Source organism: Amphibalanus amphitrite, unplaced genomic scaffold, assembly GCF_019059575.1.
Source record: "Amphibalanus amphitrite isolate SeventyFive unplaced genomic scaffold, NRLGWU_Aamphi_draft 000071F_arrow, whole genome shotgun sequence".
In the NCBI taxonomy this organism is placed as follows: Eukaryota; Metazoa; Arthropoda; class Thecostraca; order Balanomorpha; family Balanidae; genus Amphibalanus; species Amphibalanus amphitrite.
In genome coordinates this window covers 784,303-806,779 of record NW_024881567.1, presented here as the reverse complement: position 1 = coordinate 806,779, position 22,477 = coordinate 784,303, and the positions used below count along the sequence as shown (strand labels likewise).

At 43.9% G+C, this 22,477-nt stretch overlaps 1 protein-coding gene across 1 annotated transcript in view; it reads right to left on the bottom strand.

Moving 5' to 3' along the window:
- LOC122379101 (protein masquerade-like) overlaps positions 1-22,477 on the bottom strand; it is a 215,608-nt gene that overhangs the window by 81,221 nt on the left and 111,910 nt on the right. The window contains exon 5 of the mRNA XM_043361032.1: positions 14,818-15,036. Coding sequence (XP_043216967.1) covers positions 14,818-15,036 — 219 coding nt within the window. The remainder of the gene's footprint in view (positions 1-14,817; positions 15,037-22,477) is intronic.

Sequence of the window (22,477 nt, the reverse complement as noted above, 5' to 3'; positions counted from 1 at the left end):
GCAATGCTCACCGGTCGGTTGACCGCCAGCTGACGACAGCCGTAGGCGGGAAGGGACTGCGTCCACATCGTGCGAAAAATCTGATTATTTGTTTGTCATGACATGTTTCCTAATTAAATCGATGATCTTCATCCGGTTCTGTCCATCTCGTTGGAACCCAATAAACAAGCGAACTCCGTTTTACATATCATTGTTTTGTTCTATTTATAGCAAACTGCGACAAGTGTAGCACAAATAAAGCATGGTGTTAAAGCACCTTATAACTTTCGGATAAGTTTAAGGCTCTAAAGGTAACAATTCCAAAGAATCACTGGTAGTGGTACGTATACGTGTGAGCAGGTTATGTGACACAAACAAATTCGGTACGTATGCGTGTGAGAAGGTCATGTGACACAAATTAATTCGGTATTTTGACGCAAAAAGGTTGAGCTACCTGTTTTCTCGGCGTAGGATAACCCGTAAATGTAGTACCGATTTGGTACTCCAAAAATACCCGGATTTTGTGGCTAGTAATACCCTAGAATCACTGGTATTTGTACGTAATAATAGTTCATGCGAAACAATGAAGGATATTGATACTCGTTTTCTGGAGGTAGGATAACCCGTAAAACTAGTGCCGATTTGGTACTCGTGAAAAACCCGGATTTTTTAGGTAAAGATAGCTAAGAATAGCAGGTATGTATACAATAAAGCAGGTCATGTGATACAATCAGTTTAGGTAGTCTAACACTGACTGAGTAGATATAAACGTTTTCTCGGCGTTAAAGGACCCGTAAATATAGTACCGATTTGGTACTCGTGAAATACCCATATTTTTAGGGTAAATATTTCTCTGAGTGTGCCGATTGCGTAACCCACTGTCTCAGAATCCCGATGATGCCCACCTGGTCAAACCTCAACGGATATGTCAAATAGCTGATGATAATGGTGATGCGATGCACCCGAGAAGACTTACCGCCATCTACCTGAAGTGCATCGAACGATCGACATAAGCAACAGCGGTGAATCGGTCGTAGTCATAAACGTGCAGTGGGTTCATGGTAGGTACTTTTAGCAGCACGCAATATTTACATATTCGGTATAACATAATGACCCTTTAGCTGGTGACCAAACTAGTTATTCTGATGAATGTGTGCTTAAAATATGCTTCATCAGTCACTGACTCAGTCGACAATCAACATGTCTACCTTGGTTGACCAAAAAACACTATTAAAGGTTACATGGGTGTAGTTTTCCAAAAATCATTGGGGGTGCTCAATAGCTTTCAGAAAGGCATGCCATAGTTTTTGTAGTTTTTTTTTAGCTGTTCTTTTTTTACTGTAGCCATCAGGCATCATGCAAGAAATGATGTTAAATCGGTTCGAGAGCTTGTTTTAATGGCGCCACTGTAAAACAATTTTGGCTCACCCAATGCATTAACCCGCGCGGGGCTGGGGTCTCCAGCCGAACGCGCGGGGCTGGGGGGGGGGGGTAAATTTTACCCCCTGTTATCTCCCGAACTAATGGTCGGATTTGGAAAATTCAAACGCCAATCGAAAGATCTCATCACGAATAACTAAAAACATGTACTTAATTTAAAGTTTGAGGTCAAAGTCAAGGTCAGGTCAAGGGTACAAATTGCAAGATTCTACAGTATCGGCCTTGCACCGTAGTTGCCGAAGATTGGAGTCATGGACTGAGACTGATTGCCCAAAACGTGTTTGGGCCTGACCTTGGCCAAGTTTGGCAGGCCAGATTTTGTACTGGACCATTTTGGGTCAACTTTGAGAAATACATAACGTACAACGGTGGTAAAATCGTTGCTATAGGTAAACACAGTTTACCCGCTCCGGGTGTGAGGGAGGGGTGTGGGACAATGAGTGCACTGACGTGGCGCCCTCGGAGGGCCGGTATGGGATTAAAGCTCAGCTACACTAAGGGCTTGTGTGGTGCCTTCATTTATCGGTGGCACCCTCAGAATCACCGGCGTAGGGCCCTCAGAGCCGCCGGTAAGGGAGGCACCGGTATGGGGCCGCCATGCAGGTGCCGGTGTGGGCGATCAGAGGTGCTAGTGTGATTCTCTCAGAGGCGCCGATGAGGGTCCTTACAGGCGTTGCTCCGGGCCCTCATAGACGCTGGTGTAGAGCCGTTACAGACGGGTGTGGGGCCTTTAGAGCTGCTGACGCGAACTGTCTACAAGCCGGCAGGGGGTCTCAGTGACCAGCAAGGGGTCCTTAGGCTTAGGTCGGCAGAAGAAGTCCTGCGGGGTCCTAGAGACCGGCATGGTACTGTCAGACGCCGGTGGGGCCCTCAGGGTCACCGTTGTGGGGCCCTCAAGTCATCAGTGGGTGGCCTTTATATGCGCAGGTGTTGGGTGGGTCCTCAGAGCCGCCGATAGGCACTGGCTTTAATAGGCACTGGTGTAGGCACTCGGAGTTGGGGGTGTGAAGCCCTCAGACACACCGGTGTGGGCCCTCATAGGCACCGACGAGGGCCCCATAGTTGCCGTTATGGGGCCCTCAGAAAAATAAGTGTGGGACCATCACAGGTGGGAAATGCCCCTAGAACTGTCCCCTCATAGGCCGGTAAGACCTCTCAAATAGAGATGCCACTTTTGAACCCGCGAACCCGCTTTCTGCGGGTTTTCAAAACCCGCAGGGTTTTTGGCGGGTTCGAGAAGCAAAACTTGTCGTGTGGCGGGTATTTGGCGGTCAGACTTAAGAACCTATAAATTTTATTTTTTTTTATTTTTTTTTTTAGATGCAAAACACAATGCCAAGTGCATTTGCTCAGGTTAACAATACAATATTCATCAAAACAACTTCTAAAACAGAACCAAATATAAAAATATATCAAGGAAGCACATTTCAAATGCAAAACTGAAAACAATCAGCAATAGCATCCACAGTCCAGCAATGACCAAACCAGGGAGGGTACAAGCAACAAACTATAAAGCATAAATAAATGCTGATGAAAGCATTCCATAAAACATAAAAGAACCTGAAAGCAAACTTATAGGAAGCTGAACTGAAGTCTATGTGCAGTGTGCACTAGATATACATTATGGAAGAAACCAGACTTAAATGAGATGTTGAAAATCAGAGCAAATGCCACATGTTACTTTATTTGCGTCTGGTCGGCATAAAAAGAGCTATCAGCTAAACAAAATTTGATGCAAATTCATTGATTACCTATCCTTAATCCTACTCTATGTTCTGTCCCACCCTATATTACGAAAATAACACACCAATTACCCTTACAAAAAATCAAAATATTGACTGGCATGCGGCCCAAACATAACGCAATACAATACTGGCGCACTTCCGACATTCTGACAAGGATTGGCATTTGACTGCGTCAATTTTGGTCTCTGAGGCAAAGGAAAGCTGTCATTGATGACGCAATAATAATTTTACAATCAATTTTTTCTGTCTTGGTTTTTGAATACCTCAAAATAGCAGTTATACATGTTTCAAAACCACGTATTTCTTTTATTTCTTTTGTCTTCTTATGTCCTTATCATTTGTATGCTGAGAGAGGACCAGCCAGAGAGGATTACCAAGACCAGATCTATAAAATTATTACATTTAATTTAGTATTTACTGTCTCTTTTTCTTAACCGGTGAATTAACTCTGAATTGTAAAACTGTAGCTGTTGTGTAAAATAATTTTATCAGAATGGCACATGAATATGCATTATGCAACGCTGTTTTCGCAACAAGTTCGCACTAACTACGGCTGCAAGAATTTAGTCGCTGTAACTTTCTTGCAATCAGCTGTTGGCGACGCTTCTGACGCATGTTCCTAGAAATCCGTGGTTCATTGGTATTTACGGTTTTTGCTGGGATTTTGAATGATTTGTTTTATGTGTAGATCGACTGGATACTCATTATTCACCGTGTCACTATTTATTTTTAACTGGAAATCGCATATCTTTTTATATCAACATTCATTTTGATAACAATATCATTCCAGAAGCCTAACATTGAGAGGCAGCCAGAGTGAAATTTTGATCCTCAGCCAATGCTGAAGGGTAAGGTGAGAGAAAGATTTTACTGAACTCTTTTCAGAAAGGCATTTCGAATGTATTGATGCATTATTCATTTTCCACTATCCAGTGTGCACTTCCTGAGGGCTTAGCATAGCAACTTCAAGTCCTTACTATTTGTTTGGCTGTCTTTTTTTCTGCACAGCAATGAAGCAAGTAAGGTTTATATAGCTCTAGCATTGACCCAGCTGTATTTTTTTCTTGCAAAAGCAGGTTTTTAAAATTGCGGGTTTTTTTGCGGGTTCGGCTCAGCCAAAATCAGCTTGCGGGTAGTTGTGGTTGGGCAAGGGGTAGCTGCGGGGCGGAGCGGGTAATGAAATTGCAAATTTGTGGCATCTCTACTCTCAAAGGCCAGTAACGGGCCTTTGGAGACCACCGAGGTGTCCTTAAAAGCCGCAAGAGGCCCTCAGAAGTCGGCATGGGGCCCTTATGGAGACCTTAGTGTGGCTATTTAGGGCCCATGAGGTGCTTTAACGAGCCCCACGGGGCCCTTCTAAGTAGAAATATGGCCATCGTTAACCCTCAGCGGTCAAATGGCGCCGCAGGGCCTCTCGGACCCGAGGGTCCCTTTGAACCCGATGGGGGAGGGGGTGCGTGTCCCCTTAGACCCCTAGCTATGCCACTGTTTCATATGCATCATGTCAGGTATTTTAGGCTCGCCCCCCCCCAACTTGAAAATCGTTCCCGGGCCCCTGATTACGAGCGAGCGAGCGCAGCGAGCGAAGCAAGTCTTTTCAATATAACGGAAAAATCTCAGTATGAGCGGCCCAGCCCGGCCCGGCCTGTAACGCTTTTGAGAGGCTTATATCTCAGCAACCGCTGGACCGATTGGCCTGCGGTCTTTTTTGCTGGGTAGCCCCATCCCTTCTACCCCGTAATTGACTACTTTTGATGCATCTCAGTGACCGTCGTGGCACGTGCCACGTGAAAAGTCAAAGGTGTTCAAGCTGTTTTGCAAAAGTAGTGATTTTGAGAGGCTCATATTTCAGCAGCCGCTTGGGCGATTGATTTGCGGTAATTTTTGTAGGGTAGCAGCATCCCTTCTACCAAAAATAGGATACTCCCGATGCATGTGGGTCACCCCCAGTGCACGTGCAAAATACAACAACGAGAGGTGTCAAATTTGTTCCCATTTTAATAACTCTGTAATTACTGGGGCGATTTCGCTGAAACTTGGCATACAGGTAGGCACCCACCATGGGCCATGTATTCCCATGTGTTGCGGTTAAGGTGCTACTGCACGTGCGCACGTGCAGGGGGCGCTTCCAGATCTCGAGAACGGCTGGGCCGATTGCGCTCAATTTAGTCGTTTTCGGTTAGCAGTTAGCGTCGGTGCGGTGCGGGCGGTTTTATTTTTTCGGCGTTTCGGCGTTTTTTCTGTGTGGTTTGCGGCGATCGGGTGATTTTTTTGCCGTTTGCGTTGGCTTTTCGGGCGTGCGTTTTACACGTTTTGCGGTGTTTACGTTTTGCGGCGGGCGGGCGTTTTGTGTTTTTTGCGTTGTTTGTCTTTGGCGGCGGGCGGGCGGGCGGGCGATGCGGGCGGTTTTCTTTTTTTTGCGTCGTTTGCGGTGTTAAATTTGTTTGCGGTTGGCGGCCGCTTTTTCGTTTTTTTTTGCGGTGCTTTTTTTTGGCGGCGGGCGGGCGATTTTCTGGCGTTTTCGGTTGGCGGTTAGCGGGCGTGCGATGCGGGCGGTTTTATTGTTTTGCGGCGTTTTTGCGTTTTTTTTTTATTTGCGGTTTGCGGCGGGCGTTTGTTTATTTTTTGCGACCTTTGCGTTGGCGTTTCGGGCGTGCGTTTTGCGGTGTTTGCGTTTTGCGGCGGGCGGGCGTTTTTCACAATTCAAAGTTCAAACCTTCGGGCCACAGCGCTCCTCGAAAAGCGCTGCCCTCGAGTAGTCATTGCTGAATGCAGCGAATGACTGTCCAAATGCATCTACGAAAGAAGTCATTCATACAACCATGCATAATTGGTTAGTAGATGGTATTTAAACATTCACTCATAGGAAAACAGCAGAATAGCAGTGGGGAAACATTTCTGGTCAATTCGAGCTCGAGTTCATAGCCAAACTTTCTGGGGCCCATCAGCTAAGCAGAGCTTGTTGCCTGTTAGATGAGCCTATCCAAGTGCTTGAATAACTTGATGTGGTAGGGTAACCGGCCAATTGATACAGCATGCAGCGATCGAGGAAAATCGGCATAAAATCAAAACTGTTTAACATTTTTCTGTTATTTCTTCGCAAGGAGATGTACAATGGAACAAGCAATCATGCAGACCATTCACTTAAATGTTTTGGGAAACCCTTTGCCTTGTTCGATTAATTACAGTGTGCTTCATAATGAAGCAAGCCTGTCTCAAATAGCCCCACCGAGTTTCGGTATATCTGTTTTCACGTTATGTACAAACACTTACTTTCAAAATTTTACTGTCGTTGACTTTAAAATAGTCCTTGATGATCGTCCTGTCATTTTGAAAGTTTAGGGTCACATCATATTATGATAACCTTATTATGATAGCATATAGTGATGCAATTTTATACCCTACCGAAATGAAGTGTCCTACGAAATGTTGAACGTTCATTGTGACAATTATGACTAGATAAGTGAAACTTTTTTAAATATAAAGGTACTGTATTATAGAAAGCCTTCGCAAACGCGTTTCGAATATATCATCTTCAGTGCTAGCTTCCCATAATACAAAAAGAAAATGGTACAAAAGTTCACAACACATCGCAAATACACACGCTGCAATTTTTTCTCTCACAATATCACGGGTAGAATGTTTTTATATACTTCTGGAATGCAAGACCGCAAATCGCCCCTCCTAAGGTGTAAAAGCCCCCCTTATGGTTCGTACATGACACACTTTGAATTAATGCGGACTCAAGAATTTTTCTGTGCGATCTCTTCAGACCTGATTTCACCGCACTGGCTTTATCCCACTTAGGTAGGTGACCCTCTGTTTCGGCATGTAACGTAATTGAGTTAGACAAATTATGATTTATCAAATCACGCTTGTGTTCAGTTACTCTGGTTTTAAGCCCTCTGTAAGTTTCACCGATATATACTTTTGGGCAGCCCCCACAAGGAATTTGGTAGACTACGCTGTTCGCCCTTCGCCGTCCTTCAGTTCCTCCCTTAATCATGTCACCTATTTTTGTTCCAGATTTTTCTATCAGCCTAACACCTGCTTGATTTAACCCTTTTGCTAAGCATTGCACTTGTTCAGAGTGTGGCACAACAATGACTCGTTTGCTCTTCTGTTGTCTTTCTTCATTTTGGTTCCTTGTATTTGCTTGTTCTTTCTTCTTTCTTATGCGTTTGGCACTGTTCTTGCATCTAATGAGAAAAGCTCTTGGGTATTTGAGCCGTTCAAATACCTCGAAAATGTGTTTGATCTCATCTGCGATGTACTCTTCGCTGCAAATACGGTATGCGCGCAGGAAAAAGCCAATGACGACCCCTGACTTTGTTCTCATGCTATGTGCAGAATAAAAATGAATATAATCCTCCTTACTTGTTGGCTTTCTATAGACCGCAAACTTTACACTAACATCTTCCCTGATAATCTTGACGTCTAAGAAGTTAAGTGTTTGGTCTCTTTCTTCTTCTAGTGTAAATTGAATGCTCCCATGTACTTGATTCAGCTCTTGTAGCTTCACGTTTAGATCCATTTCCTCTGGCGCAATGACCAAAATGTCATCCACATAACGATACCATTTTGTATCATTTCCCATCACCTTGCTGAATTCCTCCTCCTCTAACATTTCCATAAATAGGCACGCAGCAACTGCGCTGAGAGGTGAGCCCATGGCAAGCCCCTCGTTTTGTGCATATTCTTCTTTGTTGAAGATGAACGGATGAAAGTTGAGGCAGAGCTTTACTAAAGACAGATAATCCTCTTTTGGTAATGGTAATGAATCTTCAGTTAGGCCGTTCAGCGCTTTTTCAATCGCCTTTATAGCGCCGTCGATAGGGACGTCTGTAAATAGCGCCTTGACGTCAAAGCTCGCTAGTTTTTTCCCGTTAAATTGCGTTTGTTTTAACCGCTCAATGAGGTCCCCTGAATTCCTTAAGTGAGCGTCACTTAAGCTTCCCAGAGTCATTGTCAACGGTTTGGCTAGTATCTTAGCTAACCTATGGGGCGCACTTGCAATGCCTGACGTAATAGGGCGCATCGGTATGCCCTGTTTGTGAATCTTTGGGAGCCCTCTCATTTTAGGTGGCAAAGGATCTTGTTCCAATTTGTAAAGTAGTTGTTTTCCTTGTTCAGACTTTTTAAGAATTTTTCGAGCCTCTTTATTGAATTTTTCTCCTTCAGCTTTTGCATAACCTGTCTTTTTCTTTTCATATACCTTATCCTTCAAAAGTTCATTCATTTTCTCTAAGTAATCATTCTTGTCCATGACGATGATACCCCCACCTTTGTCTGCTGAAGTAATGATAATAGAATCGTCCTTGGCTAGTGAATCTAGTGCCTCATGATATCTTCTTGGCAGGCTGCTGTTCTCTTTGTCAGCCAAAATCTTGCAACATGTCACTACTCCCTGAACAAAGGTCGGCCCCACAGCATCTCCGAAGTAAAGATGTACCATTTACCAAGTCCGCGCAAGTTTTCCTGGAAGAAGCGTGTGAGGCTCTAAGAAATGAAATCATTTTACAAAGAGATGAATGCAAAGGTGTCGGTCTATCGCAGGCACACAAACAGGAACTAGACAAAATGAACATTGACCAGCAGGCTCGGCTACAACGGAAGCTGAATAATCTCTGTGACAGGAGCATGTGGGGTGAAGCCGTGAAAAATGAAATAGTTACGAATTTGTCGTCAAGAAACCTATCAGCGAGCGAAAAAGAAGCACTTTCATATGGTTTAAAGTTCGACTCGGGCAAAGACCAAGTGTCATTAGTTGAACACGTTGCTAAAAATTACAAAAATAACGATACTAATGTTGACAAGGGCTTTGTTCAGGGAGTAGTGACATGTTGCAAGATTTTGGCTGACAAAGAGAACAGCAGCCTGCCAAGAAGATATCATGAGGCACTAGATTCACTAGCCAAGGACGATTCTATTATCATTACTTCAGCAGACAAAGGTGGGAGTATCATCGTCATGGACAAGAATGATTACTTAGAGAAAATGAATGAACTTTTGAAGGATAAGGTAGGGGAGAGTGGGGCACATTCGTGCAAAAAATGGATAAACCCATATATCTGTTCTTTGGTTAGTGCAATGGCAAAATTGTTGATTGTAGTATGGAAAGGAACTATTGCAGATAGTTTTCCTCTTTAAAAGTTATCCTATAAAATTATTGCTTCCATTAGAAAAAATGACTTTTATTAACTCTGAACATTTGCACGAAACTGCCCCACCTATGGGGCACATTCGTTCAAGAGATGGGGCACTTCCGTTCACCCGGCAAAATTCGAGAAATTACCGGGCATTACCAGAAATTTACCAAAGGAAATTGGCAGGGGGTTATTTCACCTGATTCCTTTCGACAAGAATGCATTGCACAACAAATGTAGAAAGAATGGGCTGGCCAACAAGAATGTGCCAACTGCCGGCCTCCGTGACCTCGCCAAGTTTGCGTGAATTGCTCGTCACGACGTCGCAAGCAGTCGAGACTGAGTCAGGCGAGCGTCATTAGAGAAACCTACTACAGATAAAGTCATAAATCGCAAAACTAAAAAAAAATATGCACGAATGTGCCCCCAGGCAGTGCGTACACGAACCTGCCCCACAACGTTATTAGTAATATATTTCAAAATTTCTTTTTGAAAAAATGACACTTTTTCAACAAACAAGTTTGCAGCAGTTCCGTGAATAGAGTGGGCTTCTTCATTCCCAATTTTGAAAAGCTGAACCACATTTCCGAGTCAGGATCACGAAAATGGATGATATGAGAAAAGTTTGGAAAGCTCACGAATATTACAAATTTGCGTTTTTATCAAGCATAACAGCAGGTACAGTGTTGTCTTCTACGGTGAACGAAGGGCGGCAATGATAGACATATTTCCATAATTTACCTTGAGCTCGTGCAGTCACTCGTGTTCCCATAAACTGCTGAAAACGAATGTGCCCCATGCACGAATGTGCCCCACTCTCCCCTATATGAAAAGAAAAAGACAGGTTATGCAAAAGCTGAAGGAGAAAAATTCAATAAAGAGGCTCGAAAAATTCTTAAAAAGTCTGAACAAGGAAAACAACTACTTTACACATTGGAACAAGATCCTTTGCCACCTAAAATGAGAGGGCTCCCAAAGATTCACAAACAGGGCATACCGATGCGCCCTATTACGTCAGGCATTGCAAGTGCGCCCCATAGGTTAGCTAAGATACTAGCCAAACCGTTGACAATGACTCTGGGAAGCTTAAGTGACGCTCACTTAAGGAATTCAGGGGACCTCATTGAGCGGTTAAAACAAACGCAATTTAACGGGAAAAAACTAGCGAGCTTTGACGTCAAGGCGCTATTTACAAACGTCCCTATCGACGGCGCTATAAAGGCGTTTGAAAAAGCGCTGAACGGCCTAACTGAAGATTCATTACCATTACCAAAAGAGGATTATCTGTCTTTAGTAAAGCTCTGCCTCAACTTTCATCCGTTCATCTTCAACAAAGAAGAATATGCACAAAACGAGGGGCTTGCCATGGGCTCACCTCTCAGCGCAGTTGCTGCGTGCCTATTTATGGAAATGTTAGAGGAGGAGGAATTCAGCAAGGTGATGGGAAATGATACAAAATGGTATCATTATGTGGATGACATTTTGGTCATTGCGCCAGAGGAAATGGATCTAAACGTGAAGCTACAAGAGCTGAATCAAGTACATGGGAGCATTCAATTTACACTAGAAGAAGAAAGAGACCAAACACTTAACTTCTTAGACGTCAAGATTATCAGGGAAGATGTTAGTGTTAAGTTTGCGGTCTATAGAAAGCCAACAAGTAAGGAGGATTATATTCATTTTTATTCTGCACATAGCATGAGAACAAAGTCAGGGGTCGTCATTGGCTTTTTCCTGCGCGCATACCGTATTTGCAGCGAAGAGTACATCGCAGATGAGATCAAACACATTTTCGAGGTATTTGAACGGCTCAAATACCCAAGAGCTTTTCTCATTAGATGCAAGAACAGTGCCAAACGCATAAGAAAGAAGAAAGAACAAGCAAATACAAGGAACCAAAATGAAGAAAGACAACAGAAGAGCAAACGAGTCATTGTTGTGCCACACTCTGAACAAGTGCAATGCTTAGCAAAAGGGTTAAATCAAGCAGGTGTTAGACTGATAGAAAAATCTGGAACAAAAATAGGTGACATGATTAAGGGAGGAACTGAAGGACGGCGAAGGGCGAACAGCGTAGTCTACCAAATTCCTTGTGGGGGCTGCCCAAAAGTATATATCGGTGAAACTTACAGAGGGCTTAAAACCAGAGTAACTGAACACAAGCGTGATTTGATAAATCATAATTTGTCTAACTCAATTACGTTACATGCCGAAACAGAGGGTCACCTACCTAAGTGGGATAAAGCCAGTGCGGTGAAATCAGGTCTGAAGAGATCGCACAGAAAAATTCTTGAGTCGGCATTAATTCAAAGTGTGTCATGTACGAACCATAAGGGGGGCTTTTACACCTTAGGAGGGGCGATTTGCGGTCTTGCATTTCAGAAGTATATAAAAACATTCTACCCGTGATATTGTGAGAGAAAAAATTGCAGCGTGTGTATTTGCGATGTGTTGTGAACTTTTGTACCATTTTCTTTTTGTATTATGGGAAGCTAGCACTGAAGATGATATATTCGAAACGCGTTTGCGAAGGCTTTCTATAATACAGTACCTTTATATTTAAAAAAGTTTCACTTATCTAGTCATGTCCTACGAAAAAGGAAAAGATTGAATATAAAGGACATGTAACAGTCTTTGCAAAAACAATTTAGTGATCACAATTTAATTTCCTATTGCATGGCGTTTAAACAATCATATCTGGCGTGACCGATTTTGGCTACACATGTGTTTCTACAAAATGTCTTTTTCAAGCCTTACATCCCAAATGACCACAATTCAAAACAATAGCTTAGAAAAGAAAGCGATCAAGATTCGAAGAAGGGCAAGAGAAAGAAATGAAGACAAAAAGAACTACCTCCCAGTACCTATGTCAAAAGAAGCAGAAGTTATAGAAAGATTCGTGAAAGGAACAATGAATATCTCATCTCCAGCCGGTCTGACGATCAAGAACCTAGTCCATTCAAGAAGAAAGAAAGCGATCAAGAACCAAGACAGTGTGATTTACAAAATTCATGTGGTGCCTGCGATACAAGTTATCCAGAATTGGAGGATCAAAAGCATGCATCTGCTTTTGCATCCGGAAATTCCCATTGGTGGGTCGCTGAAGAAAAGTTCGGCCAAGCCTGTTTGTCAGTATGTGAGTGAGTATGTGAGTGAGTATGTGAGTGAGTTTGTCCAAGCCTTTTTGGACCTGGAGTCAAAATGGGTGGACCGATCGGGACGAAAGTGGGACCGTTAGACTCGTCTCCGGCGAGGTAAACTTTTGGTACTGGCCTCGGTTCGCTCAGTGCTTCGTGGCACATGCTATTCCGCTTCAAAGTTTCGGTGACACGAATTTTTTTGTCAAGGCTACAGGTCAACCCGAGGTCACGGACAAAGCCACACTGGCGGGACACATCGGTAACACCTTGAACCAGTTTCCAGGGGGTCACCGTCTGCGAGGGGTGCAGGCTGCACGTGCTGGGGGCGGAAAACCGTTTTGACGTGAGGTCCTCTGGCTCAAAGAAATTTTGAGCTATCAACCTCAAAATCGGTTCAATGGTAGTCTCAGGCAAGGCCTCCAAAATAGTGCACATTTGGTTGAGCTAAACTCTGTGGTGCATGAGCTAGGTACGTGCAAGCCGATTGCACCCCTTCGTGCGTTGCCACGCCTGCAGGGTAAACGGCCGCTCTAACTGGTTCAAAACTTGCAGGTCATAAGAAGAATACATTGAGTCGTAGCATTCCGGCGAGATAATATCCCAGGGGTGCAAGCTGCGCGTGCGGGGGGCGGATAACGGTTTTGACTAGGGATCCTCTGATCCCGGGAAACGTCGATCTAGCGACACAAAAGTCGGTACACTGATAGAACTAGACACACGCTACATGAGGTTATGAAAATGACTGCACTGGGGTGCCTGGGACATGAACTATGCACGTGCAGTTAATTCATACCATACTGTAGGAAGATATCCGCACCAATCTCACGTGCTTCGAAGCATTTTTGGGATGTTTCGTTTGGTTTCAGGTTCAGTCCAAGCTCAGTCTGGGTTTCGGTGGTTTGGCCCGGTGTGTGCCCTCAGTACCGTTCCTCCAATTCTGGCCCAAGGCAACGCAAGAGCGCTGCCGGCATCTAGTATAGGGGAAACGTTTAGAGGCATAGATACGCGGGCAGAGGAGCACAGGGGTGATCTTAGAAATCATAGATTATCTAATGCATTTGTACAGCATGTGGACGAGGCCGGTCACCTTCCAGACTGGAACGGAACTTCAATTTTGTGTAAAGGATTAAAAAAGAAACATAGACAGGCGTTAGAGGCAGCATTCATTTGTACGCTTCTAACTTTAAACGGCAATGTTGGTAAAGTAAAACTCAGCAGATGCCAGATACGCGGCTCAACTACCTTTAAGGGATCTGGCAAACAGGGGTACGACATAGAATGCGACATGTTTCTACGGACGATTTTACTATCTGTTTTGTGACTCTATTCACCTATATAATGTGTATTTCGGCCATTGTTTTGAATTGTGGTCATTTGGGATGTAAGGCTTGAAGAAGACACGTGACCGATTTTCTTCAATTTCTTTGCAATTAAAATTGCCTCAAATAGCCCCACCCTATGGGGTGGGAACCTATTTGAGATAGGCTTTAACTAAAAAAATAGCCATAATCATTATTACTAGCTGAACCAAAATGCATCTATATGGAAGAGCTCACAGAGAACTACATTTTTGCAATTTACATGCTATAAGATATATGAACCGTCTTAAAGGGAGAGGTCAAAACTGTAAAATCCGTTTCAAATAGCCCCACTTTACGGTATGCAAGAAGTACATTTTTCAAATACATGACACAGATCAATGTAAAAAAAGAAGAAACAAAAAAGAAAATTCACTGTGGGTGGCAGGGAGCCGGACTTGTGCCGGACTCGGCGGCCCGAAATCATACCAACTCCGGAGCGCTACTGCAAAGACTGGTAACCGGAATAGATCCATATTGACCCAAAACCCCTGTTCCGAAGGCGTTCCGTTTACACCGGCGCGGCCCAAATCTGGCACGCCGGAGTTGCCGGGAAAAAAACGGACTTGAGCTAAACCAAATTGCTGGCTGGCCAGTGCATTTTCTACTTCTATGAAGCTAGGGGCTCGAACCCCCACAGACTCCACCCCCACCCCCACCCCTGGTTTCTGCACCACGGGGCCAGACGAGGTCATGTGAGGCCTTGCATCTTTTTTATTAATAATGTTCGATAAAAAGCGTCATAACACACGGATCATTTCTGAAGTGTTTTCCTCGCTGCGATGCATCAACTGATGCGCAGCATGATCCTTTTTTTTTTTTTTGCTCCGCCCTATACTATATATATGGCCTTGGCTCCGCCAGCCTAAAGCCAGTCTGGAGCCGGGGGTCATTACATCTGGCAATTTTGGCCAGGAACAAAGTTTTACGTTAAGCCGGTTTATGTGAACCCGGATTCAGGTCGGACTGACCTGTGGTCAATCGGTCCGGCCGGGTGCCAGTGACTCACCTGCAGTGGACTCCTGCTGCGGCTCCGGCTCAGACTCGGCAGAGGCGGTTTCCGGCTTTTTCCCGAGGATGACAAACTGTTCTGGTGCCTGGTCCACGCCGTCAAACAGGTCGGCCGGCACGCAGCAGCGCTGGTCGCTGGAGCACACGCCCGGCAGGTCCAGCGCCGCGTCGCAATAGTCGGCAATCCGGCGCGCCACGCAGACGCCCGGGCAGATGGCTGCTGGCACACGGCACTCGGTCATATTTCTGATAGGATCAATTTTGTTTCAAATGTATGAATGGACAGATTGACGTACCAGGAATCAACGCGAAGCAGAGCTTGTTGCGTAATGCGTATAAAGACCAAATCTTACCTGCAATACCGGCTCATTGGATAATTTAGATGACCAGGAAATAGTTAACTTTTAACATGGGGTTTTGAACTGGAATAGTAGTTTTGTAGTTTGACCTGAGACTAGCACAAATCAGAAGCTTTTACGGCCCAGAGTGTCTTTCTCATAAATGTGTCTTAACCCTCGCCCATGTAGGGGGGTGCAACCCCCCCCCCCCCCCCCCCCCGAGGTTTTTCTTAGCTACACGCCGAACCGTTTCAGATAGCTTGCTCAAATTTTCAGCACCCTCTGGGGCATCCTTTGCGCAACTTTTGGTATTTTTTTTGTCAAGGTCATGTCAGGTCACGGAGTTATGACGTCATAAAGGGAACAACCTCCGGCCAGATTTACGCTAAATTGGAGATTGCTTCACATTGGTATAAATGCCGACTGACCTGACACACTGATGGATTGTTTTAGAATCACAACTGGCTGATTTGACATTGGCACAATGTCCGTTGACATTTTGAAGGTTACTTAAGGTCAAGATAAGGTCAGTGACCTCGGTTGACCTGTAATGACTTCTTGCACTTGTATGCCTTTTCGGGGTATTTTGATGCCCTGAATTCGAATTTGCTATCCATTTCAGGCATCGTCGGTTGTTTCTTGTAGTTCATTTTGGGTCAGGGTCAGGTCAGTGACGTCACATACCTGACGTGACCCAATGCACAAATGACCTTGCAGACTTCCGATGCTCCCAACGCATCATTTTTAGAGTTATGACATCGAAATACACACCAAACGATAGAGAATTGATCAAGGATCACGATAGTGAAGGTTTCAAGTCGATATCTCTTACCGTTTTGCCGTAATCGGCGCAGAAATCTGAAAAAGTTAGATTTTCCCGAAAAATTGACCTTTGACCGGTCATAAGTAGGTCAAATGTTGACCTAGGACCAAAAATATACCACCAATCGCGAGATCTCGTTGAGAGCAATCCGTTGGTCTTTTCCGCTAAGCTCTACGACGCTCCGTTTTCAAACGCCAGGGGGGGGGTCGCACCAACCCTGCACCAGTCGCCCATGCCACCCTGCATGGGCGAAGGTGGCAAAACACCGTTTACGGGCGAGGGTTAATGAGGAATGCAGCCATGTCATCGTCAGCCAATCAGCATGCAGCTTATGTTAAAAGGCGCTCCTGAGATAAAATTACAGCCAATGCAGCATGCGTATGTTTTAACTACGCAATATGATTGGGTAACGCGTAATAAGCTTCCGCGTCAAACATTATGGAAGCTTATTTTTGTTATGGAAGCTAATAAACAAAAATAAGCTTCCGCGTCAAACATTATTTTATAGTGAATATAGTTCTTCCTGAAAAATAGAAAATCTACATTATGAATTAGGTATAACATGTCCGTCCATCCGTGCCCGCGTCCGTCAGCCTTATGTGTCTTATTGCGCCTGAAAGGCGCCGCGTATCGGTGTGAAATTTGGCATGCCGAATCTGTGGGCGTGGGGGGGGGGCTTAGTATTAAAATTTAGGCGTGATCGGGCCAGGGGTGCGCCGTCAACACGTGCAAAAGGGCGCTTCCATAGGGATAACACGGGGTCGGCGAGACCGGCGGTCGGCCGAAAATCAGGCCGACACGGCTAGCTTTCCGGCTTGATATCTCCGCAATGGGTGGTCGTAGCGAGAAGCGGTTGCCACCAATGGATAGAGGAGGGATGGGCCTATCGAGTCGGTACAAGGAAGTGGCATAGTACCCGCCACGTGCAAGGCAAGAGCCTCTGTTGTGAAAAATTGCCGATTTCGTGCATTGCGACGGAAAAATCAATGCCGCTGGAAAACGGTTTAACCGAATGAAATGAATGTTGTGCCATTTTGCAGGCGAATGCACGTGTAATCAGAGGGAAGGAAATAAAAAGTGATGATCCGTACCATTTCTTTAATAATGAAAATTTAATTTGAAAATTGGATTTGCGCGGAGCGCGATGTCCTTTACAACATCAAAACGTATTGAAAACGTTGATCACTGGCTATGAAACATACATATTTGGAAAGAGCATTCTTTTCTGACCAATATCCACCCAAAACGTTATCGAAAAGTTAATAAACTTTTGTTAAAATGACTCAAGCGTACGACCGTGGTTTGTTAACGTTACGGGTATTTTTCGACAAAATCCGATCGATGGCTTAGGCAGGCAGGCCATTGACCTTTGACAACATGAAGCACCGACGGAAAGCACCTCTTGCCGAGGGGAATTCGAAAACACTTCAAACATTAAGCTCGCCAGTTAAGAACATAAAATTGTGCTAGCAATAACTCAGCCGTTACTGCTCCGATTTTGCTGAAACTTGGACTGTCGGTGGGAAGGACACTCACCTGGCGATACATGGTCAGGTGTCACAGGTGGGATAGACCGACTGCACGTGCGCACGTGAGGAGTCCGCTTCTACATCTCAAGAACGGCTGGGCCGATTTCGCTCAAATTTTGTACACCTTTAGGAACAATTTAGAAGGGTGGCTGCCACAAGTCATCTAGAGTCTCAGTTAGCGCGTGCGCACGTGCAGGGGGCTGCCTTTATATCTCAAGAAGACCACCCAACTATTACTGATAAAAATTAAACTTCCTAGGCTACACCCAAACTAATGCCCCCTCAAACACATCTATCAAAACCTATACAGTTATCGCGCAAACATGGCCATCTAGTATTACTTTTTATTTTCATTTTATTACATGATCAATTTGAGCATAATAATCATAAATCGATTGCAAAAAATCAAGAGGGTGAACTACTCCCTTTAGGCTTTAACCCTGGCCCGTATGGGGGGCCGAACGGACCCCGCTTGGTTTTTGCAAATAACTCGCATAAAAAAGGCTGAACGCGACGGAACGTTTAGTACCCTCGAGTTAATCAATTTTACACCTACCCTGAAAATATCATGACCCTGACCCAAAGGACCTTTGACCCTATATCTCGAGCCTATATTAAGAGCCCTATATCTTGAGCCCATGTTTGTCCGGAAACGCTATTCGGCGTATGACGGCTCGCATTAGCCGCGCTTTTGGCAGTCTTTTCGTGGTTTCCATGGCGTTCAAACATGTGATATAATGTTGATTTCATGCATTAGGGTGAGTGTCAAGGTCACCTGAAAATCAGGGCATTGTACTTTGATGATCTCGGGTCACTTTTTCGAGGTTAACATGTTTCTAGGCTTTATGGAGCTGAATTCGAATTTAGGAACTGGGGCATTCCACGATAGATCGACCAAAGCCGTACACCGTCATATTTTATTTTTTGCTTAAGATTGGTCTAATAGGTTGTGATGGGCGGAGAAGCCAGCTGTGGCAAGGATTTTTTTTCTTCGAACAACGGTTTCCGAGATATAGCCTCGGGCAATTCCTGGAGGTCACGCTGCAACCCTATGTTTGGCGGCCTTTAAAGGGACTATAGTTCGTTTTTTTAAGTTCGACCCTCACTGTAAACATCTTTTTGGAAACAGCACGAGAATTGCTAGCTGAATTACTGAGAAAACTGGTTAGCGCACTTTGTATTGGAGATATGAACTAATATTTTTAAAATAAGTTTCTAACACCTATCATATACTGTTACGTTAAACGCCGTGCGATTTACTAATTAGTTCGGTTATACTTCCTGATAAGTCCTCGATCCTTGTGAGGTTGCAAATACCGGGCTGCGAGTCTGGGAAAAAGGAGCCAGGTAGAAATAATTTTGATACAATTGATCGTCTGCGAAATCACTGTGCGCCAACGAGTTTTCTCAGTAATTCAGCTACCAATTCTCGTGCTGTGTTCAAAGAGACGTTTACAGTGAGGGTCGAACTTAGAAAAAACGAACTATATCCCACCTTTAACATGGGGTTTGAGTTGAGATAGCCAAGTTTGCGGCGAGGTTCAGAAACCACTATCTATCTAGGTTGCAACCCCCGCGGCCTCTTGGTGTTGAAGAAATTCGTTCCCTTCATTTGAAAATGGGCCTTGCACAAGGCCCTATCTTCAACATGGAGCGACCATTAGTGTGACGTCACCTCGTTTAGTCATTCTGATTTAAATAGGTTTGTTCGTTGAAAAATCGCTTAAAACTTGGTCTGAACTTTGTTGTGGTGCCTAGTGCCTACAGAGTAAAAAGAATCAGCTTTATGACAGTAATGTGGCCTGGGGAAGGAGGTAATTTTGGGCTGTGACGTCACATATTTGAAAGTTTGTGAAGCCTAAGATGTTTAATGAAAAATAAATGCCAGAACCGTGTTCCTGGTCATCCAATCTATAAAGTCGGGCACAATTTAACTGGTTTTAACAACATTTTAGAAGGTGGGATAGTCCCTTTAACTCAGAAACTGTTGGTTTTCTATGATAAAAACTTTATATGGTTCAACTCTTAATCAAACAACGAACATTTTGGCTACCTATCTCGGTTTTTCAATTTTTGAAAATTTTGATCACGTGACTAGAGGTGGCAAAAGATGGAAATTTTGGGAACCAGACTCGAACCAGACCCGGCTGGACATTTCTGGAACCAGTCGGACCCGGTCTTAGTTGGAATCGGAACCAGTTGAACCCGTTCCCCATAGTCCATTAATACAAACTACTTGTAGGTATCATTAGCTGCATCATGTAAAACAGCCTATTTCCTACTGGGAATACTCGTGAGCTATTGTGTGCAAAGAAACATTCATTTCATTCACTTCATATTTTGCAATAATGTGTAGTGTGCAAGATGTATAGTTTATGGTAGAACCCGGTTCGACCCGTCAGAAAATTTCCAGGAACCGGTCTGGACCCATATAGACTGTTTTTTTGGACCGGGTCCTCGGGTCTACATTTTGCCACCTCTACACGTGACCTCTTGACCTGTTTTTCGAAGAGTGACCTTGGTATTTTCCCCACTGAAAGTTGCATTTTTTTCTGATGACGATTAAAGCCTTATCAATTGTCATTCATATGCGATAATAAAAAGGTGGCTTTCGGCCTGTGTTGACCTCAGGTTAGGTCATTTTTGTGACCTGTCCTTTATAAGTCAGTGGCAGAATTATCGGCTACCACCGAAACGCATCTGACCGGTTCAAATACTTTGGAATCATGTTGAGTTAGGCTATTATTGATGACACTGGTGCAGCCTTGCATCAGTGACCCACTGAAAGGTCATCCAAGGTCACCCGTCGAACACACGACAATAATTTTCCTTTTTTGGTTGTACCGACTTTGATCTAATAGCGAAAGAGACGTGGAACAGACAACATTGTGTTTTCTTTGGCCTAGCGCCAGTTCGCTTTGAATTTCGATATTGATGATCTAAAGTCAGATCAATTTCTTGACCACCCCATTAAAAGTCAATTGGGGAAAAATCAGCTCCCTTATTTTCGCACTAAAACGCGTCGGAATAGCCTAATATATAATGAGTGACTTCATATACCATCAACTTTGACTGCCTTGGGACCTTTTTTGCTCTTGGGCAACTGTAAGGTCATGTGACGTCATTAAAGGTCACAAAAGGTTTTTCTAATAACTCCTTACAGGTTAAAGATACAGCCACGCGGATGGGCTCATTGTGTTCAGCTTGTCAAGGCGCATTGAATGATATATGAGGAGGTCACGTGACCTAAAGTCAACTTTGACCTTGACCTTTCGAGGTCAACATACATATGTTTCGACGCGGATTGACGAGAAGATCACGATGGTGCTACTAGTTTGCTCCTAGCTGGGATGCGTCGAAAGTTATTCGAGAAAAACTGCATACATATGGACATTATGCAGTGCCGCTATTTTGGCTCTTGTTTACCCCTGTGAAGTCATCTTTGACTTGACCTAGAAATGACCTCAGTAAAAATTGTAGACCTTATCTGTGTGTACCCTGTGCCGTTTACCGCTTGTCGTTATCTTGCTTTGTTCTCGAGATCTCGCTGTTGCTCCCGCTCGTAATAATGGGCAGGTGATAAAAATGACCTAACCTGACGTCAACGCAGGCCGAAAGCCACTCTTTTTATCATCGCAAATGAATGACAATTGATAAGGCTTTAATCGTCATCAGACAAAATTGCAACTTTCAGTGGGGAAAATATCAAGGTCACTCTTCGAAAACTAGGTCAAGAAGTCACGTGATCAAAAGTTTCAAAAATTAAAAATCCGAGATAGCCAAAATGCTTGTTGGTTAATTGCGAGTTGAACCATGTTAAGTTTTTATCATAGAAAACCAGTAGTTTCTGAGTTATGGGCCGCCAAAAATAGGGTTGCAACGTGACCTCCAGGAATTGCCCGATCTATATCTTGGAAACCGTTGTTCGAAGAAAAAATCCTTGCCAAAGTTGGCTTCCCCGCCCATCACAACCCCTTAGACCAGTTTTAAACGAAAAATAAAATATGTGGGTGTCATTTTTTTTTGTCGATCTATCGTGGAATGCCCCATCTGTTGTGTCTCCAACATTAAACAAAAGCGCCGGATCTTTCCAATCAAGAAAAAAACGAAAACGCAAGCAAACATTTCAATTCATTCGTCGAGCCAAAACAATTAGAACACCATAAATGAACCAAGTTTTTGAGCCAATCCTTTTCAAAGGTAAGGTAAGTTTAATTTTTTCACATAACGCCGGTGCACAACATATTGGAACATTTTCAAAATCTAACGTGGATTTTTTTTTGCAAAATAAACGAAAATAATTTTTCGAAATCGCCATAGGCTCAACATGGGGTAACTGTCATCGTCGATTACCCGAAATTTTGTCATTTATATTTTGAATAATTACCCCCCAAAAGGTAAGGCGCCCGCTCCAGATCTGACCCTAATAATGTGGACAAATATTACTGAACAGATTTTGCGCAAACCGCATTTTAGATTTTCCCCCATGCTAACCCTATGGGAAAATGCACGTGCCGATTACCCCAAAACGGGATAACTATATTTTAAGGAAAGGATGCCAGCCGGTAGCTACCCCATGCGGGACCAAACGCTGAAAATGGCAAGAAAATCTGACGAGCCGTTTTTGAGGGCAGTGGCGGATCTACGTTGGGGCAAAATGGGCAATTGCCCCCCCCCTAAACGAAAAACCTCTGGGAAAACATATCTTTTTGCCCCCCCCCCCCCCTAAAAAACTACAACTTGAATGCTAAAAATATGGTGTTTGAAAAGAAAATGTGAAATAAATGGAGGACTAGAAGGTTGTCATATTCGTGATATTAAGTTGTGAGCTGATAAAAAGTCCTCCGCCCCATGAATGTCAGTCCATCATCCATCAGCAGTGCTACTACTGCTACTGCTACCAAAAAAAAAAATAAAATAACACGATTTATTGAAACCTTGAACCAAGTAAACAAACCGTCAACAGCA